The 17,815-nt window shown below is 38.1% G+C and overlaps 1 protein-coding gene across 2 annotated transcripts in view; it reads right to left on the bottom strand.

The window, feature by feature from the left end:
• Positions 1-1,206: 1,206 nt before the first annotated feature.
• The window catches only part of LOC149826595 (VAMP-like protein YKT61), a 97,826-nt gene continuing 81,217 nt past the window's right edge, over positions 1,207-17,815 (bottom strand). The window contains exons 5-8 of one of the 2 annotated variants that reach the window (XM_090018895.1): positions 5,750-5,857; positions 2,728-2,856; positions 1,700-1,773; positions 1,207-1,619 (exon numbers count right to left, since the gene is read on the bottom strand). In XM_090018895.1, coding sequence (XP_089875021.1) covers positions 1,487-1,619; positions 1,700-1,773; positions 2,728-2,856; positions 5,750-5,857 — 444 coding nt within the window. In that variant the 3' untranslated portion in view covers positions 1,207-1,486. The remainder of the gene's footprint in view (positions 1,620-1,699; positions 1,774-2,727; positions 2,857-5,749; positions 5,858-17,815) is intronic. The other variant, XM_090018896.1, reaches the window with a different exon arrangement.

Here is a 17,815-nt window from a genome sequence, read left to right on the forward strand (position 1 = left end):
ATGAACTTGAACTCCATTCTTTTCTTCTCCTACAAAACCAGAAATCAACGTGCCAATCAGGCACGTAGATGACTTTTCTATCATCGATCGGATAAGCTCCCCTTGCTGCTGAGATTTTCTTAATTGACCGCCCACGACCTCCGACCAGTTTTTGGAATCCTGATTCCTTCTTGCTCCTGCCCCCGACGACTCCCCTCCCGTCGGGTCCCCCACGGGAGCCTTCCTCCCCAGATGCTTCTCCCATCACCTCCTAACCTTACAGATGTGACCTATCGCCTTCTGAATCGGCAGGGTCCTCACCTAACTGAACAGAGAGAGAGAGAGAGAGAGAGAGAGAGAGAGAGAGAGAGAGACCACAGATTGGAATCGGCTGGTTCTTCCCCCAACTGAAAGCAGAGAGAGAGAGAGAGAGACACCGTTCTGTGACCAAACCGCTGCCGACGCCTCACACTACGCCGGAAAACCGTTGCACTTCACCAGCGATCTGAACTTAGAGGGGAGCTAGGGTTCCGTCATTCTTCCCTTGTTTTCCCGCACATTTTATCTCTTTAGTGGACACATTAGATTCATCCATCTTATCTCTCTTGCCCACAAATAAAGCTGTAGGCTGTAGCGACGTCCTATCTTCTTCAAGAGGTGCGAGTGCACATGGATTCACCTCCCTGACTTCAAGTTGATTTGTTACTTGGTAAAATGCATATGTGAAAGAAAAGGCATGTTGCCACAGCCGAGAGGGATTCTCTTGTTTGGTAACACATCGCTGGAGGTTTTCTAAAACAATTGAAATCTTTCTTTGAGAAGAATTTGGCAATTATCCCTTCCTTGTGAAGAAATTTAGAACAAAGACGATTTGAAAGGAATTAGTTGATGTAAATTCCTTAATTTTGACAATTTCCACCTATTCCTTTATCTCAAACAATGTAATGTAAGAACTAAAAATCTTGATTCCTCATAACTATTTTGGTTCTATCCGGTTCCTCTCTTATCCCTACTTCCCAAACAGAAATTAAAGTAGAACCGCCCAAAGGTGCGGCAGTTTAATGTAATTTATGATAAGCTTAACAACGTATTCCAGGATTAGAGCAACTTTTGGTCCGACCATTTCCTGCCCTGCAAGAGCCAATTCAATTCTCTCTCTCTCTCTCTCTCTCTCTCTCTCTCTCTCTCTCTCTCTCTCTCTCTCATTGCGTATCACAATCAGCAATACATCATAATTCTCCATCTTTGATTTCTCACGAATAGTGAAAGGTCTGTCCAAGATAATCTCAAGAAATACATTCCTGTGCGATCATATGCAAAAATAGAGGCGGAGAAAAACAGGAAAGGTACTCGGATTGTAATTTTCTAGACAACTGTTTGTATGTTTGCATTGTCATCTTATTTCTACTTCCATGAGAAAAGAAAACGCTTTGTAATTGAATACCATGCACAGATATTTACAGTCAGAGGATCATAGTTCAATGGCCTTACTGAGAGATTCAATTCACTAAGTTTTATTGAAGGTGTGGAGGACATGCAGTGCATTCTGAAGGCGTTGCTCGGTTTCTTCGTTAGCTCCATCAAGCAGGCGCAACTCTTTGATATCATCTTGCCATGCCTCTACCTGCTGCTGATAAATCCTGCAATAACATAAGCCTTTGTTTCTTCATGCTCCAATTGTGCACAAAAGTAGATGGGATTCAAGTGTATTTGAACTCACGCAAGTACACGCGCCTCAAAATCATCACTCAATTCCTTGTACAGAGTCTTCCCTGCTTCTAGGACCTCAGAAACCTGCATGGGCAACCACGGTTATTGCATATGCCTTGGAACCGGGATTCATTTAAAAAAAGCTGCTGTAACCTTACAGAAAATGGGAGATTGCACACTGACATCATCGTTTGTTTCTCATGCATGAATGCAATATTCAATTTAATGGGGCCATGTTGGTCGTTATTGAAATATGCATTGTGCGAGAATTTGTTAGACTTGAAACAAAAATGGCCAACCATAAAATTCAGAGGTTGACAAAAACATCGTAAACATTTTCATAAGATGATAATAAATATATCATTAAAAATCTTTTGCTGTAGAGCATAAGTAAAAAATAATTAATGAAACTAACCACACAAACCAATATTAATAGGAATAATGATCAATCAAAATAATAAAGTAATTGGAAAAGAAAGAAAACTTTTAAAAATGAAAAAAGAGAACTCTAATTCATATATCAATGAAAAGTTGTTTTCTTTAGATCCTTCTATTTTTCTTTCTTATGCAGCCGTTCCCCTCTTTTGATTGCTTCAAGTACTTGCTTTCATGATTTCATCTACATAAGTTTTAATACGTTGATATCTTTATATACTCCTTGACAATGTGCTCCAAAAGGAATCATTTAAAGCGTATTATTGTCAAACTAATAATTAGTCTTTTTAAGGTGACATACACTTAAATCATTTTGAGAGGCATGTCTTTCACAGAGGTTCAGTCTCCCACCTGTCTCTCACGGAAGCTTAAACCTCTTTAAGGAAGAGGTGTGGGCCCCAAAGCTTGCCAAGAGGCTTAAGACACGTGGGACCACCATTCCTTTAGAACAGAGCTGCTCAATAAGGACAAGAGGCACGGGTTGTCAACTTTTGATATTAAAACGAAAGGAAAACGTTTTATTAATTGTTTCATGAGCCTGCTCCAGGTTAATCATCCGATTTTCTTGCTAAGCTTTTCTTTCCTTAAGAGGATAAAACGTACTTGTTCAGTAAACCTTTCAATCCTTTCAAGAATGAGAACGATCTGTTTTTCCATTTCTTCTGAACCTGCAATGCTTCTGTCCTGTACATCAACCTCCTCTTCAGCCCTTGCGTACTCTCCACTGTTTTCCTACAGGAAAAAGGGAATATGAAGGCCAAGTTTATTTTTCTATACATCTGCACCATAAAATAAATGTTTCCAAGCAAAAACATTACAAAAAGAAATAGTGAGCTAGATTAGCAGTCAAAGGTTCAAAACCTTTGATACAAATAATCAATAAAATCCAGAAAAGAAACATTTATTAAATAAGAAGAGCTTCAAAATGAGCAGAAAAATGGCATGTCATCACTAGAGTGCTCAAAAGACCATAAATTTTCATGTCATAAATATCTATGGCTAAACAACAAGATATTTTATCTGATATAATTGATGGTTCAGATAGATTTTTTCCTACTTAGAAAGAGAGATAGGGGTTGTTGCATCGATTGTAAGGTTATACCAGGAGAAAGTGTAGCTACACAACATAGAGTCTTAATTTTAGATCTTAGAATTAGACAATGCCGCAAAAGGGATAGACATAGGATAGATTCTAGAATTAAGTGGTGGGCACTGAAAGGAGCTAAACAAGGAATGTTTGTAGAGCAAGTAGTTAAGGAAGTTGATTGGTGTCTCGAGGAGGATTCAGAATCAATGTGGAATAAGATAGCGGGTGGTATGAGAAAAGTAGCTAAGGAGGTATTGGGTGAGTCTAAAGGCGGTGCACCACTAGGTAAGGATACATCATGGTGGAACGAGGATGTCAAATTAGCTATTAAGGTTAAAAGAGAGTGTTATAGAAATCTAAGTAAGAGTCGTGATAATGAGAATTTGGAGAAGTATATGATAGCAAAGAAGGAAGCTAAAAAAGTTGTTCGAAACGCGAGGGCTAAGGTATATAAGGAGGTTTATGACAAGTTGGATACCAAAGAAGGCGAGAAGGATATTTATAGGCTTGCAAAGATGAGAGATAGGAAATCGAAGGATTTGGGTATGGTTAGATGTATCAAAGATGAAACGCAAAGGGTTTTAGTCAAAGATGAGGAGATTAAGGAGAGATGGAAAGATTATTTTGATAAGCTATTTAATGATAGTCATGCTCAAGATCTTGGAGACTTCTCCATTTCTTTTCATGAGATAAATCGTGACTTCATGCGCAAGATTCAAAAGAAAGAAATTGCAGAGGCTTTGAAGAAAATGAAATCAAGAAGGGCAGTTGGCCCAGATGGTATACCTATCGAGGCTTGGAAATGCTTGGGAGAGAAAGGTTTAGAATGGTTGACAAATCTTTTTAACTTGATTTGGCGAACAAATAAGATGCCTAATGAGTGGAGGAAGAGTACTTTGGTGCCTTTACATAAGAATAAGGGTGATATACAAGATTGCACAAACTATCGTGGTATAAAACTCATGAGTCATACTATGAAACTTTGGGAGAGGGTGATTGAGTCTAGGTTGAGGAAGGTTGTCATGATATCGGAGAATCAATTTGGTTTTATGCCTGGAAGATCAACTATGGAAGCTATACATCTTCTTAGACAACTTATTGAAAGATATAGAGAGAGGAACAAAGATTTGCATATGGTTTTTATTGATTTAGAGAAGGCATACGATAGAGTACCTAGGGACGTTCTCTGGTGGACAATGATGAAGAAAGGTGTTTCTCTCAAGTACATTAGTATAATTAAAGATATGTATGAAGGAGTAGTAACCAATGTCCGCACTTGTGGAGGGGTGACAACCAATTTTCCGATAACGGTTGGGTTACATCAAGGATCTGCTTTAAGCCCTTTCCTATTTGCAATTGTGATGGATGAGCTTACGAGATCAATTCAAGAAAATGTACCGTGGTGTATGTTGTTTGCTGATGATATTGTTTTGATTGATGAGTCTAGAGCTGGGGTTAATGCTAAGTTAGAATTATGGAGACAGACATTGGAAGCTAGAGGTTTTAAGTTAAGTAAGAGTAAGACTGAATATATGGAATGTCGGTTTAGTAAGCAACGGAGTAGTGATGGGAGTGTAGTGAAGCTTGGTGAGCAAGATATACCGGTGAATGATTATTTCAAATATTTGGGATCCATCATTCAAAAGTATGGAGAAATTGATGGAGATGTAAATCATAGGATAAAGGTTGGGTGGATGAAATGGAAAAGTGCTACTGGAGTGCTGTGCGATCGTAGAATGCCATTGCGGTTGAAGGGAAAGTTTTATAGGACGACTATTAGACCCGCTTTACTATATGGTACGGAATGTTGGGCTGCCAAGAGACATCATATTCAAAAAATGAGTGTAGCTGAGATGCGGATGCTTAGATGGATGTGTGGAAATACAATAAAAGATAAGATTCGGAACGAAGAGATACGTAAGAAGGTAGGTGTTGCACCCATTGAAAATAAGATGCGAGAGAATCGTTTACGATGGTTTGGACATATTCGGCGAAGGCCTAATGATGCTCCAGTTAGAAGGTTGGAGAAATGGGAAAATATATTAGTTAAAAGAGGTCGGGGTAGGCCTAGGAAGACTTGGATGGAGATGATAGGAAAGGATATGAATGCTTTGAACCTCACCGAGGACATGGCGTTGGATAGAAATGATTGGAGGAAAAGGATTCATGTGGAAGACCCAAAATGAATTTCTTTTTTGGTTCATATCGCTGACCCCAATTGTTTTGGGATGAAGGCGTAGTTGTTGTTGTTGTTGTATAATTGATGGTTCAAATGATAATGATGTTTATAACTAAACAAATTTATCCAGCTGCAGCACAAACATGAATAACGTTTAAAACTAAACAAACCACAACTAAAATTGACCCAACTTATCATGTAGTTTCTAGAGGTTAAATACGATAAGAAAGACAACAAATTAGTTATTTAGCTTTAATCTTTATTTTAGGAGCCTAGAAGTTAGTAATGATCTATATCTTGGTAGCCTAAAGTTGAAACAGCTTTACCATCTTGAGATTTGATATAGAATACGGACTTACAGCTAATTTCCTGCGCTTCATGGTTTCTTCAATGAAGGTTGAGGTTGTAAATGTTTCACTAACGACTTGGGACGAATCCTGAAGTTGCTTCTGTGTTTGATTTACTGTCTGAAGAGAGAAATGAAAATTGAAAATGAAATCAGAACTCAGCAGTATGGTATTCCTTTTGTTTTCTTTGCACAGATACAAAATATCTATATCAAATGCAGGGCAACATTATTAGATAGCAGGAGATATACAGACATGGATAAACACATAGTATGTCATTTATAACCTTATACTACAGATGCACCTAGCATAAATCCATTAACACTGGGAAATACACCAATTCCTTCATCAAACATATCCAGGAAACTTGAGGGGATTTCTTAGAAAATTTACAATTAATAGAATTATGTTAAATTGTCAAAAGAAAAATCTGGTACAGGTGTAGTGGAACAGTAAATACACTAATTTCTCAAGTTATAATGTTTTATGAACACAACAAACTCATCATTGCATTAGAAATATTGATCATGCATAACACAATGTATTTAATGTGCAAAATCCGCATATTTGTCATGTATAATCTGAACCTCAACAATAGACACTCTGAGCATACATAAGAAATTCCAATACATAAATCATATCTAAAAATCTGAACATATTACAAGCATGAAGCAACATAGATATCATGTTTAGCATACGCAAGAAAGGTCCAAATTTTAAATCAGTAAAAAAAACCTATTCCACAATTACTTTTATATATATAATATCTATTTTTTTTGGCACATACACAGACACAGGGCCCAGCCGAACCCAGGTCGGCTGGCCAGGCCTGGCAGGCCCTGCTCAGCCCAGCCGAGCCCAGGTCGGCTGGGCCTAACAGGCCCCTGCAACTGCCCAGAAAAATATTCTGATTCATAAACTGTTTTTTCTTTTTTTATATATTGAATGCCTGCCCAGCCGAACCAGGTCGGCTGGGCCTGGCAGGTACTCCACCTGCCCAGCCGAGCTAACTGGGCCTGGCAGGACCTGCGCCTGCCCAGCCGAACTGAGTTCGGCTGGGCTGCCAGCCACCCAACTAAATCCAAATCATTTTTTTTTCTTATAGCTGTTCTAATATAACAATTTTTTTTTTCGTTTGAAATAGTCAGGCCAGCTATGTCACAGGGACTCTCCAACTAGGTGCCGCATCCGCGTTGCACCCGCACCAGATGTGGTCAACCTGACCCTGGGTGCAGTCAACACACCCATGGTCATTTATGTCCAACTTTTGGACTATATATATATACATAATTTTTTATAATTTTGCCGCACCCCCCACCCCCGCACCCAAGTTTTTTGAAAGTGCCGCACCCCCGCACCCGCACCCATGTGACATAGCTGGCCAGAATAGGCCCATGGCCGAGCCCAACTCAGTCAGCTGGGTCACAACCCTGCCCAGCCGAACTGGGTTAGGTTGGACCAGGCAGACCCAGACTTGCCCAGTCGAACCCAGAGTTGGCTGGGCTAGCTGGCTGCCCTGAGAGCCCAAAAAATTAAGTTAACCTGTACACATAAAAAAAAATTCAGGCATCTGGCCCAGCCGAACTCAGTCAGCTGGGTCTGTGCACTACAGAACCACACCCAGCTGACTGAGATCGGCTGGGGCCATAACCAGGCCACCTGCCCAGCCAACCCAGGCTCGGCTGGGCCTGGTAACAGAAAAAAAAGAGTTTATATATTACGTGTAATATTTGTTTTGTTATATATATATATATATATATATATATATATATATATATATATATATTGAGTAACAGGGAGTCGTCTGGGACTGGACAGAATTTTTCCTGTCCCCAAAACCCCTCGATCTTATATATACATAATTTTTTTTTTCACGTTTATACATATACCAATATTTTTTTTCTCCGACAGTGACCCAGCCCATCTGAATCAGTCGGCCGGGACTGAGCTGTCCCAGTTCAGTCCAGCCGAGAGGCTCGCTTTATATATATATATATATATATATATATATATATATATATATATATATATATATATATATATATATATATATATATATATTGGTATCCTATTTATCGCTGAACACAAAAAAAACTTCTTTAAGTTTGTCCAGATCTGTCCACTAGTACAGTGGACAGATCTTTCCAGATCGGTCCAGATATGCCCATCATTACGATGGTCAGATCTGTCCACTCATTTCATGGGACAGATCTGTCCAGATCTATCCCAAATATATACATATATACATAGTTTTCATATATGTACATGTATATGCATACATAAAAAGAAACACATAGATATATGCATGTATATTAGCGTAGGAACCAAAAACACGTATTCTAAGCATGTATACATCGATTTCCATGAATCGAAAAGGTGAAAAACCAAAATAGAATCTATGGTTCTCTACAAAAATATTATCTAAAGTTTATTTAGGCTCTTTTTCTTATCCGAAAGGAGAGAACACTCGTACCTTTTTTAAGCTTGAAAAGACCAAAAAAAGTCTTGAAAGACCAAAAAAAATGACAGATGCCCGGAGAAGGAGAGGGTCACTTCTTCTTCCTTCTCCTTATTTTCCTTCTTCCTTTCTCTTTTTTTTTCTCTTTGTCTTTCTTTCTCTTTTTTTTTTACTTTTTACTCTTCTCTTGAAAAATAATTTATGTCAGACTACAACCGATCTGCGTAGGGAATACCATGATTTTGCAAATGTACTATGTAACAAGTATGCAATGTGTTTGACTAACTACAGGCAGTAAGGCATGATACTAAACATGGCATAAAAAAAACATGGAAATAATTTATTGCATATCACTATTCTAACTCAAAAAAAACATAACATGAATTAACACCTAATGAGATAGGTAAACACTGGTTTAAATACTTAATCACATGCTCAATTAACTAATTACAAGTTAACAAGTTTAATTCATGCTCTATTAACTAATCACATGTAAATAACTAATAACAGGTTCAAATTAATGTTTCTCTTGAATTATCCCGCGGGTACTCGCGGACCAAGGCAACCGTAACAGAAGAGAACATTCAAGGGTTTATTATACATTGGTGTTTTATTAACTCGAATGTTATAACTGAAACTGAAATCCTAAGGGAGCGGTCAAGTAACCGAGAGAACCTCCCAAAGGCCTAAACAAACAGGATGCATCCCTAACTTCTGCAGAAGGACTTGGAGCTACCACCTAAGACAAAATTGGTAGTCCGGGTTGTGAGAAATGGTGGGTTCCTTGTCACATGCACAAGACTAAGTAGAGGATAAAGAGAGGATACGTAAAAGCTGTAGAATCCTTCATTAAAGGCTGCAGTATTGGCAATTCATTAAGTATATAGTGTTATAATTACTAGGGTACGAAGATACCCATTACACAACAATGTAATTTACAATATGCCATTAATACAATTAATGAACATGTGCTGAAATCTGAAATTAGATAAACTTGAATTGGGTTTGGATAAAGATCCAAACCCAGTTCGTGAATAATGTCTTCTTTTCATCCTCCCTCAAGTTGTACATGGTTTTGAACCATGAACAACTTGCCTTTCAACATTCAGAATTTGTTCTTGATAAGCCCTTTGGTAAACAAGTCAGCAACTTGATCAGTAGTCCGAACAAATTCTGGTTCAATTTCCTTCTCTTCGACTTTCTGTCTTACAAAATGTTGATCAATTTCAATATGCTTGACACGACTGTGGTAGATAGGATTGAATGACATGTTGATGGCACTTTGATTGTCACATGAGAGAATACATTTAGATATTGATTCTCCTACTTCTGTCAACATATGTCTTATCCATGTTACTTCAGTTGTAGCAGCTGCCATTGATCTATATTCCGCTTCGGTACTCAATCTCGCAATAGCCCTTTGTTTCTTACTGCTCCAAGAGACAAGATTTAGGCCAACGAAAATACAATATCAAGGTTTTAAAACCCGTGACTCGACTCGTTCTTTATTGACTCGTGACTCGGCGGGTCAACTCGGTGACTCGGACCAGGTTTTGTTAACTTTTGATTTTAAAAGAAAAACAATTTATAATTTGTCTCAAACCATGTTTTTCAGTAAACAAGAGATCCTTGGGTTGTGTTAAGGCATGTAATCACTGAAACTGGGAGAGAGATGTGACTCTTTCTTAGGTTGCTTTTGAATTGATAACAATTGGCATCAACTAAATTAGCTTGGTTTTTGCTTGTATTACTTCTTGGGTTTGTCATTTTCTAGTTAAACCATTCATAGAGAGCAGTAGCATTGAAAAATGCATAGGCTGATCTCTGCCAGACTATCTCACAGGAATATTCCCAACTTACCAGTTACCCTTGTGTCATGCCCCCTTATACTGTATTCTTAATGAAAAATTGAACAACAATGGCATGCCATGTGTCCTTTTTGTTGTCCATGTGACCATATATAAATGTACATCCTTGACAAATGAACAAAGGTTATTAAAAGCAACTAATGTTGTAGCAAAAAACTCTAGGATAGCCTGCTAAATAGCCTTCAAATTTCTTTTTTAGACAAAGGACTATGGAGTAAGTTGAAGAATAACTATAGTGTAAGTTGAAAATTATGAAATTAAGTGGCATGACAAAAATTGTCGAAAGAGATGCAGCATATAAAATCCTGGTTGTTCACTCCCAAATAGAGCTAAAACTCTTTTCCCTATGAACACTGGCTCCTAATGTTGTTTCTTATGAATTAGCGGGATTTTTGTATTTTGATGGTTCTGTGCATTGTCAAGCAATCAAGAACTTATGTGAAGCTCTGTTGGCATTTGTCTTATTGGTAGAAATTTATGGAAACATTACGAATCCTCTCTTGAGTGACTTCTAGCTACTTGCTACCACAAGGCCAATTACCAGTTTCCAACATATACTTAGTTCCTTAATTTTATGCTTCTGATAATACATGATGAATATTATAGTTGATTATGCTATGATAGTGATACCTAGTACATGTTACGAAGTTAACACACACACACAGGGAAGATCCAAGAGCACACATACCACAAATCCAATGAGCACGTCAATCCACCAAATCAGCCAACACAAGGACCACTAAGGACACACTCACAAGAGACCCTAAGGGTTTGTCTGATTGCTTGTCCAAGATTGGACAGACCCTTAGAACATAACAGACAAAACATATGTTATGTCTATAACAACCGTACTTCATCCCATGTTTGTTTCAACTCAAATAAAAAATCAAATTTCAAACATCCCAGAACTCGCCCGAGTCAGGCCGAGTCAAGCAGAGTCAGGCCCGAGTCTTGGCAAGTCGAGTTTGCCTTGCCGGGTTGACTCGTTGGAGGGTCGAGCCGAGCCGAGTCAACGAGTTGACTCAGCGAGTTTTAAAACCATGCACAATATCCTGAGACTGACCTATGCTCATCTGGATCTCCCGCCCAGTCTGCATCTGTGTATACAAGAAATTCATGCATGTGACGTTCATTCATACTCTTTCTGTACACAAGACAATCCCCAATAGTTCCCTTCAAATATCGAAGAATGCGTTTAACAACTTCCATATGCCCAATGCGCGGTTCATGCATGAACTGAGATACCTGATTAACTGAATAGACAATATCAGGGCGAGTAAAAGTGAGATATCGAAGCATCCCTACAATGTTGCGATATTATGTAGGATTCTCATACAAAATTTCCATCTTGGGAACTGAGTTTCTGATGAAGTACACTAGGCGTGCTTAGAGCCTTGCAATCTTTCATATCTGCCTTGCTGAAAACATCAATAGTGTACTTATGTTGGGTGAGTGTCATGCCTTCAATAGTTCTGTCAACTTCTACTCCAAGAAAATATCGCAGTTGACCAAGATCCTTCATCTTAAACATGTGATTCAGGAGTTCTTTGACCTGCTCAGTATGTTCATTAGAGTTACCTGTAATGATTATGTCATCAACATATATCAATAACAAGGTAACCGTGTCTTTACATTTGAATATGAAAAGAGAATGATCAAGAAGAGACAGACTAAAACCATATTTCTCTATTTCAAGAGAAAAACTGTCAAACCAAGATTGGGAGGCTTGCTTCAAACCATATATAGCTCTCTTTAATCTACACACATATTCTTTGGAGTTCTCTTCTGCATACCCCGTGGGTTGCTCCATGTACACTTCCTCTTTCAGAGTTCCATGTGTAATGAGATATGCGGAAATACAAAGAGTGCTATAAGCACTTGCAATGTCCACCAATGGACAAACAAAAGAGAAGATACCCAAGTCCACAAGGGACAACACAACATAAAATATAAATGTCTCTTATTAAAAGAGAGAGAGCTCTCAAGAGTGAAAATATACAAAGGGGGTCACCCTTATTTATACAAGAAAAATGAGAGAGGGGGAAAATGAGAGAGGGGGGAGGCCAAGAGGCCTCAAAAGTAGAGCCACAAAGGGGGCTCCCATGGAGTCGTTGGGAGCCCCCAACGGTCACAAATGTGACTGTTGGGGGCCCCAACGATTCAATGTTGGGGTCCCTTTAAGTGGGTAAAAAAGGGAAAAATAAAAAAATAAATACAAAAAATAAAAACAGGAGAAAAACAAGTACCCCTATTGGGTACATGTGAAATGACTAAAATACCCCTATCGAGTATGATGGAATATATATATATATATATATATTTTAACACCCTCCCTCAAGCTTTACGGGGATATAACTAAAAGCTTGCTGAGAAGGAACATAAAACGAGGAGCTGCAAGGGCTTTAGTGAAGAAGTCCGCCAACTGGTACTCGGAAGTAACGTACGACAGTGCTATGGTTCCTCTTAGGTATTCATCACGAACGTAGTGGCAGTCCATCTCGATGTGTTTAGTACACTCATGGAAGGTGTGATTGCTTGCGATATAGATTGCGTTTTTGTTGTCACAACACATCTTCGAAGGAGTAGAAATGACTATGCCCATATCACTGAAGAGACTTTTTAGCCACACAAGCTCCATGGTTGTATTGGTCATAGCACGATATTCTGCTTCTGTTGAGGACAATGATACTTTGTGTTGCTTCTTAAATCTCCAAGAAATCATAGTCACCTAAAAAAACACAAAAACCAGTAGTTGAGACTCTATCATTGGGATTTCCTCCCCAATCAGCATCAGTATAAGCAATTAAATCAAGTGATGAAGAGGAGAAAAAAAAACTCCCTTAGTTATGGTGTTTTTAATGTATCTAACGATCCTTAAGACTGCACTCATGTGCACAGTTGTAGGTGCATGTTGAAACTGACTGAGTGGACGACATGAGCTATGTCTGGCCGAGTGATGGATAAGTAGGTTAGAGACCCAACAAGTTGACGGTAGGGAGTAGGATCCTCGAGGAGTGTTCCATCTTCCAACCTTAACTTTGCATTGATGACTTCAGAGGTTTCTGTCTTCTTATCATCGGAGATACCAGACTTGAAACAAATGTCAACAATAAGTTTTATCTGAGAGAGAATGTACCCTCGAGGAGAGTACGCTACTTCAATTCCTAAAAAATATCTTAAGAAACCAAGGTCAAACATGTCAAAATTTTCTTTTAAAACCTTCTTAATATCATTAATTCCTTGCTCATCACTTCCAGTGATGATCATATCATCAACATAAAGTAGTAGAATAACTACTGAAGACCCTGCACTTTTCACAAACAAAGCAGTGTCAGTATAGCATGAACGAAAATTCAAACTTGTCATTACATTGTTAAATCTATCATGCCAAGCCTTTGGAGCTTGCTTTAGGCCATATAATGTCTTTTTAAGTTTGAGAATCTTATTTTCACCAATACATACTCCTGGTGGAGGATCCATGTAAACTTCTTCATTTAATTCACCATTTAAGAATGCATTCTTAACATCTAATTGATAAATAGGCTATTTTTTAACTGACGCAACTGCAATAAGAGTCCTAACACTAGTCATTCTAGCTACGGGCGCGAAGGTTTCTTCATAATCTATATTGTATTCTTGAGCGTATCCTTTTGCTATCAACCGGGCTTTATAGCGTTCTAATGATCCATCACATTTAGTTTTAATTTTGAAGACCCATCTACATCCAATAGATCTCTTTCAAGTGGGTAATGAAGTTATTTCCCAAGTTTTTGTCTTTTCAAGGGCACTAAGTTCTAAGTTCATGGCTTCAACCCATTGGAGAATGTTTTTTGCTTCATTATAATGTGAAGGTTCATGAAAAGAGTAACACAATTAGACACGCTCTATAACTTGGAATTAGAGACTCATAGGAAACAAACCTATTAGGAGGATTGGAGATTCGGTCAGATCTCCTTAAAGAGGTTTCTTCTATGTTGGAATCTTGAGAGTATTTTTCTAAGGCATTCATGGGAGCTTGTTGACCACGCCTAATATAGGTTTGGATGGGTCTATCACTTTCATTTTCAACATTGTTAAGAGGAATATCCTCTAGATCATTCAACAAATCATTAGAGATTTCCTCTTCTTGAGGAGTCTCATCTTCTTGAGAGAGAAGATCAAATAAGAAAGCATATTCGCTTTCATCAATATCTTTAGTTTTCTCAAAACCATTTTCATTTTCTAAAAAGGTTACATCTTTGGATACATAGAGTTTGTTATTTTTAAGGTCGAAGCATCTAAAACCCTTTTGATTTTCTCTATATCCTAAGAAAACACATTCAATAGCTTTAGGAGATAATTTGTCTCTTTTATGTGTAAGGACAAAACATTTACACCCGAAAATTCTTAATCTATTGAAATCGGGTGTTCTTTCAAATAGTTTTTCATATGGAGGTGTATTTTGTAAGGATGAAGATATCATTCTATTTATCAAGTTGAAGTTAAAGTGGCTTCGGCCCAAAAACTTTTTGGAATTTCTTTGGAAATAAGAAGTCTCCTAGTGGTTTCCAAAATGTCTATGCTTTCTTTCGGCTAGACCATTTTGTTGAGGAGTCCTAGGACATGATCTTTGATGACAAATTCCATTTGTTTCCAAATAATTTTGAAATTCATTTGATAGATATTCTCCACCCGAATCGGATCTAAGGGTAGAGATATTATTTGAAAATTGATTTTTGCCTATCATATAAAATTTCTTGAAGAAGTCAAAGACTTTGGGTTTTAAATTGAGAAAATAGATCCACAGATATCTAGTGTAGTCATCAATGAAAGTAACATAATAGGAGTATCCTCCTTTCGATATGACCGGAGAAGGGACCCAAACGTCCGAATGGACTAACTCAAAAGGTCTTTTGGACACAAAAGTTCGATTTGGAAAAGGAGTGGATTTCATTTTTCCAAAAATACAATTCTTGCAAACAAAATGTTTCTCATTACAAAATTTCTTTCCAAAAGAAAATGATTACATTTTTGAGAAACTTGAATGTCCAAGTCTTTGATGCCAAGTTTTAATATTTTTATCTTAGACATGATTACAAAAAGAGTTAGTGGGAAGTTTCAAGTTGCTCATGTAATAGAGATCGCCCCTCCTATGGCCTTGCCCAATCTGCTTCCCGGACCGAAGATCCTGTATAGAGCAATCCTTAGTTGAGAAGAAGATTTCACATCCATGATCACATATTTGAGAAACGGAGAGAAGATTTAAATTAAGTTGTGGTACCACTCTTATGTTTGGCACAAAGAAATCTTTGAAAAAATTCAACGTTCCAAAACTTTTTACTTGTAAAGATGTACCATCGGCGGTTGAAACATAAGAGTTTTTAGAGTTATTACACAAATTGGAAAGCCCATTTTCAAGAGGGGTCATATGAAAGGAAGCTCCAGAATCAAGAATCCAAGAAGACATACCTGGAAGAGAAGAAGAAGCTATGGCGGCACCTGAGGTTGATGGCAATTTGAGTAAAATTTGAAGTGCTTCTGATAGTTAAGCAAGAAAGAAGGACTCCTTCCCTTTGATAGTTTCCTCCTTTTGAGTAATTTCTTCAACGGATGCAACCTTATTCTTTGGTGCTTCATTTAGCTTAGGGCAATTAGGTCTTATATGACCCGGTTCTTGGCAATGATGGCAAATGGCTTTTCTATAGTTGCCATTATAGTTATTTTGCCTCTCAAAGTGTGGAGGCTTATAGGCTTTCACATTATTGTCGGGTTTAGACACGGCCAAAACTTCATCTCCCCCCTTAATCATGCCAAGACGAGTTTCTTCTTGCCATATTTCGGCTATGGCATCTTCCAAAGGAAGAGGCTTAGATCTATGAAGAAGGAAAGATCTAACTTGTTCATATTCAAGCCTAAGCCCATGTAGAAATTGGAAAAAGTGTTTTTTTTTCATTTGTTCTCTTCTTAGTTCCACATCTATACTAGAAACCCACTTTGGTTCTAGTAAAGATAGCTCATCTCATAAGGGTCCAAGAGTGCTAAAGTAATCTCTTACACTCATTTCCCCTTGCTTAATAGTCCGGATTTTTTCTTGGAGGAAGAATTGACGAACAAGGTCTTTTTGAGTATACATACCTTTCATAAAGAACCATGCTTCATTAGCCATCCGAAATTTAGCAATGTTGGCGCAAATTTTGAGCTCCACATTGTTCATGAACCAAGCAAGAATCTTTGCATGCTTGCTTTCCCAATCTTCCACTTTAGATTGGTGATCTTCAATGGCCTTCATGCGGGCATTTCCTTCAAAAGCTTTTTCTTGATCACCATCCATCTTGGTGAGTTGAAGTTGCGGTTCCGGAATGGTGCCCATAACGTATCCCCAAAGCTTTTTACCCTTTAGGTTGTTCTACATGGCGGCGGCCCACATCATGTAGTTGGAACCATTAAGCTTGAAGGAGAGATCAATCTTTTGTTCTCCTTCCATTTAATCTCTTTCAAGAGGACAAACCAAGAGAGATACAAAATAAAAAAAATATATAACTACTTGACTAGCTATATTAAGAATCAAGAGCATACACAAGGCTCTGATACCATGCAATGAGATATGCGGAAATACAAAGAGTGTTATAAGCACTTGCAATGTCCACCAATGGACAAACAAAAGAGAAGATACCCAAGTCCACAAGGGACAACACAACATAAAATATAAATGTCTCTTATTGAAAGAGAGAGAGCTCTCAAGAGTGAAAATATACAAAGGGGGTCACCCCTATTTATACAAGAAAAATGAGAGAGGGGGGAGGCCAAGAGGCCTCAAAAGTAGAGCCACAAAGGGGGCTCCCATGGAGTCGTTGGGAGCCCCCAACGATTCAATGTTGGGGTCCCTTTAAGTGGGTAAAAAAGGGAAAAATAAAAATGAAAATAAAAAAATACAACAACAACAACAACGCCTTCATCCCAAAACAATTGGGGTCAGCGATATGAAAAATGAAAATAAAAAAATAAATACAAAAAATAAAAAGAGGAGAAAAACAAGTACCCCTATTGGGTACATGTGAAATGACTAAAATACCCCTATTGGGTATGATGGAATATATATATATTGATTACATGTATTTTAACACCATGTAGGAATGCATTTTTTACGCCCAGCTGACTGATAATTCATTGGTGCTCAATAGCCAATGATAATATGATTCGAATAGTGCCCATTTTCACAATCGGACTGAAGGTCTCATCATAGTCTTGTCCTTGCTCCTACGTGAATCCCTTGGCAACCAGTCTAGACTTATATCGTTCAATAGTACCGTTCGGCTTATATTTTATTTTATACACCCACTTGGACCCAACCACATTTTGATCATGTGGTCTGGGAACAATCTCCCAAGTGCCACATTCATGAAGAGCCTCCATTTCTTCATTCATAGCTTCAATCCATCGCTTAGAATTTACTACTTGATAAAATGTTGTGAGTTGATCTTCCTTACCTAAAGAGGTTAAGAAGAGTTGGAAATCCATAGTGAAGTTCTCATAACTTACCCATCTGTCAATAGGATGTCGGGGTCGAGTGGATCTTCTGGGAACAGAGGAAGAAGAATTCATCTCCTGATCAGAATTGGAGAGGGTCCCCTTCTCATGTCGAGAGTAAACAATACCTTTATACCTTTCGGGAGGCAAGGATAGATTTGAGAGGACACTTTCCTGAGTCCTTTGGAGAGCATCAGACATGTTTCCCTCATCTCTTTGATTACATTCTGAAGGACAAACAGCATC

Source organism: Nuphar pumila, chromosome 10, assembly GCF_984573655.1.
Source record: "Nuphar pumila chromosome 10, dmNupPumi1.hap1.1, whole genome shotgun sequence".
In the NCBI taxonomy this organism is placed as follows: domain Eukaryota; kingdom Viridiplantae; phylum Streptophyta; class Magnoliopsida; order Nymphaeales; family Nymphaeaceae; genus Nuphar; species Nuphar pumila.